At 38.9% G+C, this 11,320-nt stretch overlaps 1 protein-coding gene across 1 annotated transcript; it reads right to left on the reverse strand.

The window, feature by feature from the left end:
- Positions 1 to 1,788: 1,788 nt before the first annotated feature.
- Positions 1,789 to 6,815, reverse strand: LOC101896397 (uncharacterized). Its single transcript, XM_059125976.1, has 4 exons — positions 6,603 to 6,815; positions 6,143 to 6,535; positions 5,832 to 6,083; positions 1,789 to 2,391 (listed from the first exon to the last, which is right to left on the reverse strand). The coding sequence occupies exons 1-4, from the start codon at positions 6,623 to 6,625 to the stop codon at positions 2,127 to 2,129; spliced, it is 933 nt and encodes a 310-aa protein (XP_058981959.1). The 5' UTR covers positions 6,626 to 6,815; the 3' UTR covers positions 1,789 to 2,126.
- Positions 6,816 to 11,320: the final 4,505 nt, after the last annotated feature.

The following is an 11,320-nucleotide window of genomic DNA, read 5'->3' on the forward strand; positions in this document are numbered from 1 at the left end:
TTTTTTTTTAAATTTTATTGAATGAAAGCAAATGTCGGAAATTTTAGAATAAGTTTAGATTTGTTCGAATTGGTCACCTGTTGGCACGAATTATGGCCTTCAAACGGCCAATAAAACCGTCACACGCTGCCCGAATGTTGCTCTGCGGTATTTTGGCCCATTCCCGCCGAAGCGATTGCTTGAGATGATCGACACTTTGGTATGTTTTAGTGGCAACCTAGCTTTCAAAAATACTCCAGACACAATAGTCCAAAGATTGGTATCTGAAGATTTTGGTGGCGGTTGTGCGCTGGTAATGATTCTTGGGTGGCGCGTGCTGAGTGCGATGGTGTAGAGTCCTGTTGGAATGTCCAAGTCTGCGGCAAACGCCTTTAATACACCCTCCAGAATTTTTTCGCGATAATATTCGGCATTTATCCTGATGTCACGGTCGATTGATACTAGCGGAGAGCGACCATCAGCTGTTATGGCGGCTCACACCATCACCATGGCCGGCGCGGTGCGTTGATTTCTGGTGGCCAACCGAAGGTGCTCATATTCAGTTGATCTCTTTGGCATGTAAAAACAATCATTTTGTTTGTTTACAATCTGCTGGACAACGAATGTTTTCTCATCGGAGCAGAGAAAACCAAATTCGACAGTTCACCACTTTCGGCCAAGCGACGCAACTCTTTAGCTCTTTTGAATCTATTTTCTATTTGTTGCGGTTTAAGTTCTTGCTCTTTTTGGAATTTCACTGGCTTTACCCCGAGCTCATTTTTCAATATTTTCCGAAACACAATGGTATGTTCAGCTCATGAGCCATTTTTCGGCCACTGTGACTCGGGTTCCGATCAAGTCGCTTCTTTACTTTTCGAATCATTTCTGCTGATGTTGCTGTTTTCTTCCGTCCACGCTTTCTTGACGTCGGGCTACGCTACCAGTATCACGGTAACGAGTGATGGTACGAGACACAAGCGATTTATTCACATTTAAATGCTAGAGTGCTTTAACGATAGCCGCTTGTGGTTTTCCAGCCAAAAATAAAGAAATCACACTACCACGCTTGAATTCCATAACGAATAACTTTTTTTCTGGAAAATTCTCACCAAAATGCTCACAAGCGTACGTAAACAATATGAGCTGTCACTGGAATAATTTTAGCAGCTTTCGGACGAGTGGCTTAGAAATGACAGCAGTCTGAAGTTGGTTGTAGTATTTTCATCTCAACCTGAAGATCCGAAAATTGTAAACGTGTCAAGGATTTTTATCTCTCATTAAAACTGCATCTCTTGATTATTATTTGTTATATTTCATTTATTTATTTATTAATATTATCATTAAACTTTAGTTGTTATTTACATTGTTTTTTTTCTTTTTAAATAACTACTTTACATACATACAAACATTTGTATATAATTCGCTTAGCTGTGTTTATAGATTATGGGTAAAATAATACAATAAAAACGATATACCTAATTAAACAATTAATTAATAAATCTTATTAAACACAAAAAAAAAACTATAGAATATTAAAATGGTGGTTAAAATAGGACAATTAGTATAAATTACAATAATTGGTATTACAGATATTGGAATTTGTTGTTTTCTGTATCCTTTGTTATATGTGGTAAATGACTATTGGAATGGTAGGTCGGCAAAGGACGTTTGGCGTTTAGTATTTAAACTCCGACATGACCTTTACACTGACCTACCAAACATGCAGAGTAATTCGAGGCGGAGAAAAAAAACGTTGTTTGTCAAACGACATCGGGATCGATAGGTTATGTATGGCATTTGCTTTGTAAAAAAAAAACGATTAAATAAATTAATCATTTCTTTTTTTACTTCATTATTTATATTTTGTCATTAAAATTAGTTAAATCTATTATAACAATTAAACATTTACACATTTATATGCATATAAAAATTATTAAATATTTTCATTATATGATATAGAGTTATATTTCATTCTCTGCTAACCATACGAACTTGCAAGTCACTTGCTGCAGCAGGTACGTTTGTTAGAATACAATTAATTATATTTTTTTGTTTGGACTTTAAGTACGTGAACGTATGTGTGTGTTGTATTCGGTTGGCGGTTACTTGGTATTTCTCAGGTCAGGCTGAGGTAATCGTTTTTTATCTTAATAACGATTACTTTCTCTATCGGAATATTTGCCACTCATTTTACCAACCGAATAACGATCCGAATAGGCATCGTATTTATCTGCCTTATAATTGATTTCTTGCGGTGTATAGCCGATATTCTTTTGCCAATGTCGGGTCCAATAGAGATCTTCATTTCGAACTTGTGATGGCGTTTTGGCATCTCGACACACATACACACAGTAGACCATACAACCGATGAGCGTTAAGAAACCGAAAATTAGGAAAATGATACCAAGGATCCTGGAAAAAAAGAAAACAAAAGAAAAAAAGTTAGTACTATTAAACCTACGACTGGTGAGAAGATCCCTGGGGTCTTTTTCACTTTCAAACTTAAATAAATTCTTGATGGCCCGTGGGAAGTATACCCGCCCCAACAAATATTCTAAGGAAATGTTTTTTGGAATAGTTGGTCGGTCCTACCAATAGTTTAGTTTCATTTGAGATTTAAATGTGTTTAGTGCGGAAACGTGTGAAAAAAGTCCGCTGGGACCTTGTACAAATATTTTATTATTTAAACACATCACAGACCAGTTCCTTGAGTATAAGATCCTTTTGGCAACTTTCCTTTCCTTCCGATTTTTTGTTACCGCCTCTTTTCAATCGTTAGAAGTTATCCTTTTTACGCCTACTCTTACCTCCTTCTTCTCTCACAAAAACGCAAAGTTGAAGCTAGAATTTGAGAGTAACGGGCAAATTGAATCCTGCGAAGCAACTATTCGAACAAGGGGCGGCACAAGCATGGTTTTTATTGCAATGTGCCACAGGCCGAACCTGTTGCAGCTTTGCAACCGCAGAGGGGGTTGTTGGGTGCGGTTTGAACTCTAAACGGCTGGGGAGGAAGTGTAACCGTACACTCTTTCCACAACAGCTGCCCAAATCTTGATCTGTGTTCAACACTGGAGCCAACGAGACCTATAGACTGGATACAGAAATACAGGATGGACTGCTTGAGCACATTCTTCCCGTGTATCGAAACGTAACCATTGTAGGGGTAGGTTCATGTGTAGTTAGACTGAGCTTCGAATTCAGATTGTCCATCGAAAACATCGTGCCAACACAGGATGTCAGAGGTCGCTTCCTTGGAGATTTTTCCCCAACATATTTAATTTTATCGGCGAGCAGAAAAGGCTATGGGGAATCTTAAGACGCACAGCAGATTCTGATCGCAATCCAATCTTCAAGGTCGACATAAGGATCCTAAGCATAATAATCAAGCAATTGGCTATTATTCACGAAAAAGATCGCTTCAAGGGCTACTTGGAAAACATTGAGGTGAACTTCGAGACATATGGGAAGATTAACAGAGCTGCTGTCGTAGCATACCGCCAGCTAAAGAAAGTAATCGTAAACAATGATGAAGTGTTAACTTCGGATGGCACACAAAAACTTGAGATCCTAGGCAGACCATATACAGCAAAGACATCAGTCCAAGGAAGTAATAGACAATTTTTTACGCAACCTGATCAACACATCAGTGGAAGGTAATGGAAATTAAAAACAAACCACAATATACAGCAAAGAACTTCATCCCTACGATCAAAGTTGGTGACCAACTAATTGAAGGGCTATTTGGATAACATTAAGATGAGCTCGAAAACATAATGGAAGGTCAAGAGATCCGCTGGAGAGACATTCCTGCAGCCTATGAAAGGAATTATAAACAATGATTGAGTGGTTAACTCGGGTAACACACAAAAAGTTAAGATCCTGGCAGAATATATACAGGATAGTCGTCAGGCTGAGGAAATAATAGACAATTCCTTGCGAAACCTGGTCTTTTCAGCAGCGGAAGTATTACAAATCACGTGTCCTCTGTTGCATTCGGATACGAAGTCAGAGTAGAAATGAATTTGTTGATCCAGACATGGTCGGATCAACTATAGCAAGAAGGTCACTGAGGAATGCTTGTGGCATCGATAAGGCCCCTTATATTGTTGTAAAGAAAGCTGGTGAAGCCATCGTCGTTTTCCTCACAATATTACTCAACCATTGCCTCAATATCGGCTATTTCCCAATAGCTTGGAAGGAGGTACTAGTGATTCCAATTCCTAAGCTCGGCTCAGATGCAACCCTTAGGGGGAGCTTTAGGTTACAAGACCAAAATGGGAACAATTGCAATTGGTCTGGACTTCACCATAGTCTTTGAACCGTATCAAACGACAACATTGCATTTTATACCAAATGCAATAGTTTGGATTCGATGGACAACCTGTCGCATGGCAGCAAGCTTTCTCTAGGATAAAGACTTAGAGTTGATGACTACCTGTCTGAGCAACGACTGGTCAAAGTGAGAGCTCCTCAGGGATCACTGTGAGTTCCTCAGGAACATGTTTGTTAGAGACATTCCCGGATCACTTGATGGAAGATAACTGATAATGTACGCCGATGACATTTTATTGGTACTACGAGATCGCTTCAGAAGCACAGTGAAAATAAGATTGAATGTTCCACAACTACTTAAACAAATGAGGACTTTACCTCGACGTTGGAAACTGCGTATCTGTGGTTTACAAAGGCTAATTACAGCATACAGAAAAGTGCTTCCGAAGATACATCCCTACGATCAAGGTTGCTAACCAACTAATTGCAACTTTCGATACAATGAAATACCTAGGAATGGTCCAGCACAAGAGATTCTTTGAAGAGATTTTTATCTACAAACAAGATATGTAGCCCATAGTAAACTATTTCTTTGCCATAGCAAACCATAGTAAACCAATAATTGATGACAATGAGATTTTATATATGAACTTCAGATCTGCGCCTAAAAGTATGATTTTTCCATTTATATAGCACATGCTCTGCTCCAAAATCTGCAAGAATCTTCTAGTTTTGCAATTTTATTTCGATATCATAAAGGAAATGTAAGCGATCGTAGTAACATTTTTATATTTTTGAAAGTTCTGGAACAGAGCAAGGCAAACCACAGTCTAGAGCAAAGAGCTTCCGGAGATACATCTCTACGATCCCTACGTTGATTACCAACTAATTGGAACTTTCGATAGAATAAATACCTGGGAATCATTCTGCACGACGGACTTGACTCCAGTCGTCACATGGACTATGTGCTGTCTAAAGTTATAAGTTACGCCTACCAGATGCAACTTCGGATGCGAGGAGGACTGTCGACGGATGTAAAACTGCTTATCTACAATCTAGTTATCCGGTCAATAATATCCTATTCCCTTGTCCCTTGGGCTGAAATATGTCTGCGAATAAAACGGAAATAATAATGATATGGAAAAGTAGGATCTTGCCATCGTGTTTAGGAATAAGACCAACAATTGGTGAGAACGGAATTTGATATATGAAGATGAGATCTTCGCCTAAAATTTTGCTTTTTTATTTATATAACATATGGTCTATTCTGGAACCTGCAAGAATCTACTAGTTTTGCAATTTTCGATATTAGAAGGAAAAATCGGTTATCGTAGTAAATTTGTTAAATTTTTGGTTCTGGAAAAGAGCCATTTATTATAAAAAGTTCTATTCTTTTCCATACCCAACTTTGATGGATTTACTGTTGATTTCGATATCTTTCTAACTCTTTGAAAGACTTCCATGGTTGTACGGCTATAAGCCATAAAAGAAAACTCTTCCAATACCTCTAGACGGCTTCTTTATGGTCGTTCCTTTTGCCTTATATCTAAGTAAAAATCATGATTTTCTTTCCTACTTACCACACATACAACGGTTCATAGAATTGCACCACAATCACAAAGCCTAGCGTTACCAAGATCAGACCCAAATTCAACAGCAACATCAGACAGCAGACACCCTTAACATTGGGACAGAAGGGATTTGGGGCTGACATTGTTTCGATTTTGGCTCCACGTTTTGTTGTGCTTCGGGCACTGCGACCCGTTTTGGCAGTACTGGCTACGGAGTAAACACTGCGCGGTGCTCTCGATGGTGGGCGATGACTGTAGCGACTGTCGAGAGAAGAATAAATAAAATTACAATAAATCTCTTCCCTGTCATTACACCTCACCTTATTTCGGATGGTGCCTTGTAAGCCGCACTGGTCACATAAATATCACTGCCAGTATCTCCACCATTATGATCATAGCTCAGAGCTGAGGGGGCTCGTGGTGGCAGCCGGGTTGGTGGTGGGCCACTGAGAGAGCGTGGACCACCACTATCGACTACCGACGTCGAATAGTGGCCATTCGAATGACCATTATTGATGCGGGTTTTACGCGATGAATGATAATGCCCTTGCGGCGAGGTACGTTCATGGGCTATTGTATACTCGGACATCGTGCGCTCCGAGGGTGCCCGATGTGATTCCTCGCCATCGGTGGAATAGCCACGATTTGAGTGAACATAGGGTGGGTCGGGGGTTGAACGACCATGTGTGGCAACATAATGACCACCCTTGATTCTGTTTGGCGAATGAGAATCATTAAAAATTAAATGTTATGTAAAAATATTTAAGTCGGAAATCTTACTTTTTTACTCGTCTCTCATGCATTGTTCTGGAATTAATTTGTATTTATTTATGGAAGGCGTTGAATTATTGAATTTGAGTTTGAAACTTTAATCAGCAAGGAACTTCAAAACTGTTGAAATTTTCCGGTTAGAAAATGTTTTTGATTTCTCACTTTTGTAACAAAGTCTAGGCGTGCATTATTTTGGAAAATCTGGAATTAGAAGATAAGTGAAGATGAGGTTAGAAATTTTTTATGCAGAGTTTCTATTGTATTTACAATGATTGGATAAATTTAAACATATCTACAATTTAAAGCGGACCCACTAGAATTAATTAAATTATTATTTGTTCACAATTGGTCGGCCAGGCATTGTCTACCCTCATTTTAGGAGATTTCCCCCAGTTGTAAAGTTAGGATCGGAGCATGTTCCCATCTCAGAGAAGAGAAGATATTTAGGGGTAGTATTTCACGAGTATTCGTCATATAGACCATACCCTTTCAATGGCCAAAAGTGTATATTTCGGATACAGTGGAATCTTGAGGATGAGTGGTGGCCTTTCCCAAGGTGTTAGGCGCTTGATTTACCGGCATGTGATCAGACCTATCGTCGCCTATGCCTTTCCCATCTGGATTGACATTTCATCTCACCAGATGGAAAGGCTAAGGTTGTGGGGAAGGAAACAAAATTTCCTCCGGTGCATCCCTGTGGTAGATGGCTCCTATAGAGCCCATTACTGTAGGGCGATTTATGAGAGGGCGCCAATACAGGGTGAGATAAAACAACTGCAACAAAGTCAAACGCCATAATTTTTACATTTTTTTGAATGAAAGCAAAAAATGTCGGAAAAATCATCAAATATAGAATACGTTTAGATTCATTCGAATTATGGCCTTAAAACGGCCAATGAAACCATCACACGCTGCCCGAATGTTGCTCTGGGGTATTTTTGCCCATTCCCGGCGAACCGCTTGCTTGAGGTGATCGAAACTTTGGTATTTTTTAGTGCCAACCTTCCAAAACACTTTAGACACAATAGTCAAACGGATTGGTATCCGGAGATTTTGGGTGCGCTGGAAATGAAGGGAGGAACCTCATTTTGTAACCATTCTTGGGTGGCGCGTTCTCAGTGCGATGGTGCTGAGACCTGTTGGAATGTCCAAGATCTGTGGCTAAAATGTTTTCGTGCCCAAGGCTTTAATACGCCCTCAAGAATATTTTCGCGATAATATTCAGCATTTATTCTGATGCCACGATCGATTAATACGAGGGGAGAGCGACCATCGGCTGCTATGGCGGCCCACATCATAACCATGGTCGGCGCTTGAGTTCTGATGGCCAACCGGAGGTTCACATTTTCATCTGACCTATTTGGCAAGTAAACTCGATCATTCTCTTTGTTTACAAACTGCTGGACAATGTTTTCTCATCGGAGAAAACCAAATTCGGCAGTTCACCACTTTCGGTCAAGCGAAGCAACTCCTTAGCTCTTTTGAGTTTATTTTCTTTCTGTTGCGGTGTAAGTTCTTGCTCTTTTGGGAATTCCAATAGCTTTATCCCAAGCTCATTTTTCAATATTTTGCCGAATGGAATATTGCGATATGTTCAGCTCACGAGCCATTTTTCGGCCTCTGCGCCGCGGGTTTCGATCAAGTCGCTTCTTCACTTTTCGAACTATTTCTGCGGATGTGGCTGTTTTCTTCCGTCCACTTCCTTGACGTTGGGCTACGCTACCAGTATCACGGTAACGAGCGATGGTACGAGACACAAAAGATTTATTCACATTTAAATGCTGGAGCGCTCAAACGATAGCCACGTGTGGTTTTCCAGCCAAATATAAGGAAATCACACTATCACGCTTGAATTCCATCACAAATAACTTTTTTTCTGGAAAATTCTCACCAAAATGCTTTTGTACGCTTGTAAATAATATAATGAGCTGTCACTGGAATAATTTTAACAGCTGTCGTACGAATGGGTTAGAAATGACAGCTGTCTGGAGTTGGTTGCAGTTTTTTCATCTCACCCTGTATATGCATAGTGGTGAGGTTGTGATTTTTGACTCTTCCTTACTGGTCTTCTCTAATGTATTCTCTTTTGCGGACTCATGTGCTGGCACACGGTATTGAGCAGCCATGATTTATAAACAATATAATCAGAGAGTAAAAATACTCTAATTGTAATCTTGTCCCTAGGGTTTAACCCTTTTTTCATGTTAGGATTTTTAACAATTTTAATTGTTTCTTCTCACCTTTCATCATTGCGAATCCTTGACACATACCTAGAGTGTATTTTACTTCCCTGACATCCGGCCATTCAATAAATCAATACTTTTCCCTGATACAATGTATTTATTTTAGTTTTTTTCCTTTTCTCTTCAAATTCTCTGCGTGGTCCTTTCGTGTTTTGCGGACAACACTCTCAAAGGTCATATTTATTCAACTCATATCCGTATTTCAGGCAAAGAAACCCGCAAAATAAATAACAATAAGGAGGGCGGCGGGGTAAAAATAAAATACAGGAAATTTCATAGGCAATCAAACGTCTCTCCAGCTAATGGCGGAAATGTTCGAAAGGTGAAAATGTGACAATAAAGATGTCGCAACACACATACATATAAAAATAAAGTATTTGACAACGGTGTTGTATGGGATTGTGACAAAGCGGCAAAATGTCACTTCTTAAATAGATGAGTTTGACCAATCTCTGTATCTCATCATTGTGGCATACATACATAGACTTCCGGAAGGACTTTTTGATTTACACATGGTTCTATGTCCTTTTGCAGATTATTTGCGCATTTTTAAAGAGTTTAGTTTTAAAATTAAATTAATACTATATATCTATTCATATCTATCGTTCTAAGAGAAGTGGAATACATCCTCCTAACAATCTCATTCCATATATCTGGGAGTTTGAAAGTTGCTAATGATTGTGGACATAGGTGGCTCATCGCAACTGAACTTCTGCCGTTTTCACTGATTGAATTACAGCGTGTCACAAAATTCGATTTATTTTTAAATAATTACAGAAAAAATTTAAATAAGACCTAAAAACAGAGGATACTTGCGTCGGCTTCTTCAAATTTTACATCTCAAAATAACATAAAATAAGGGGAAGGGTTTTCCCTCTTCACTTTTTTCTTGAAATTTTCGGATTAAGTTTCCTTGGAATCCTTATATTTTTGGTGCATAGTGTCTTTAGCAATATTACAGCTATCAACAATTTTAACCCTCAAACGAGTCACCAAGGGGGTCTTTTTAAACCTTCTTTCAAAATTTGGTTAAAAATAATAAAGCAGTAAGAAAAAAAGTCTAAAGTCGGACGGGGCCGACTATATGATACCCTTCACCACTATGCATATTTAGTAGAGCTCCCGTAAAAAAAAGATTTTATTTGAAGTAGATCATACCACCTATCAATATTTGGCTATAGAGCAGTTATAATTTGGTTTCAGAACGAACTAATGAATGGGAGGCATATCGAATTCTGGATCGATTTTCACTAAATTTGACGGAGACCTTTTTATATTTTATACCAATTAACATTGCTATAGAGTGCATGATTCGCACCTCGAGAAGGATTGTATTAAACAAATATTTATCGGAGTCGAGTTCCACCAAATGGAAACATACGTCCCGCAAATTCACTCTATTTGGGCTGATATTAGCCATTATATGCACAATAAGCCTGAAATCGCATTAAGGAAATATATGGGAGCTATATCTAAATCTTGGCCGACCTCGATAAAATTTGGCAAAAGTATTTCCGAGCTATATAAGATATCTGACACCAAATATCATTGTTGTCGAATGCACATTACGAATGTGGTGTCTAAAGGCCAAATAGGATGAAACATATACAGGGTGAGAGGAAAAAACTGCAGCCAACTCCAGACTGCTGTCATTTGTAAGCCACTCGTCCGACAGCTGTTAAAATTATTCCAGTGATAGCTCATTATATTGTTTACAAGCGTAAAGCAAAAGCATTTGGTGAGAGTTTTCCAAAACAAAAAAATTATTCGTGATGGAATTTCAGCGCGATAGTGTGATTTCTTTATATTTGGCTGGAAAACCTCAAGTGGCTATCGTTAGAGCACTCCAACATTTAAATGTGAATTAATCTTTTGTGTCTCGTACCATCGCTGGTTACCGTGATACTGGTAGCGTAGCCCGATGTAAAGGAAGTGGACAAAAGAAACCGGGAATATCAGCAGAAATGGTTCGAAAAGTAAAGAAGCGACTTGATCGAAACCCGCCTCGCAGTGGCCGAAAAATGGCTCGTGAGCTGAACATATCGCAATATTCCATTCGGCAAAAATTAAAAAATAAGCTCGGGGTAAAGCTATTGAAATTCCAAAAAGTGCAAGAACTTACACCGCAACAGAAAGAAAATAGACTCAAAACAGCTGAAGAGTTGCTTCGTTTGGCCGAAGGTGGTGAACTGCCGAATTTGGTTTTTCCGTTCCCGATGAGAAAACATTCATTGTCCAGCGGTGAGGTGTTGAAGAAAAGTCTGTTTATAATGTAGCTAAAATCATGAAAATAGCGAATATCAGGGGGTACCGTTATATGGGGGCTATACGAAGACGTGCACCTACATGGCCCATTTTCTGTTTTATGCTGCAATATCTATTACGAACTTCAAATACCAAATTTGGAACGATTCCGTTAAATAATGTCGCTAAAATCATCAAAATACCGAATATCGAGGGTATTTTCTGGCATGGGCTGAAGTA

The sequence above is a fragment of the Musca domestica genome, unplaced genomic scaffold, assembly GCF_030504385.1.
Source record: "Musca domestica strain aabys unplaced genomic scaffold, Musca_domestica.polishedcontigs.V.1.1 36, whole genome shotgun sequence".
Lineage (NCBI taxonomy): Eukaryota > Metazoa > Arthropoda > Insecta > Diptera > Muscidae > Musca > Musca domestica.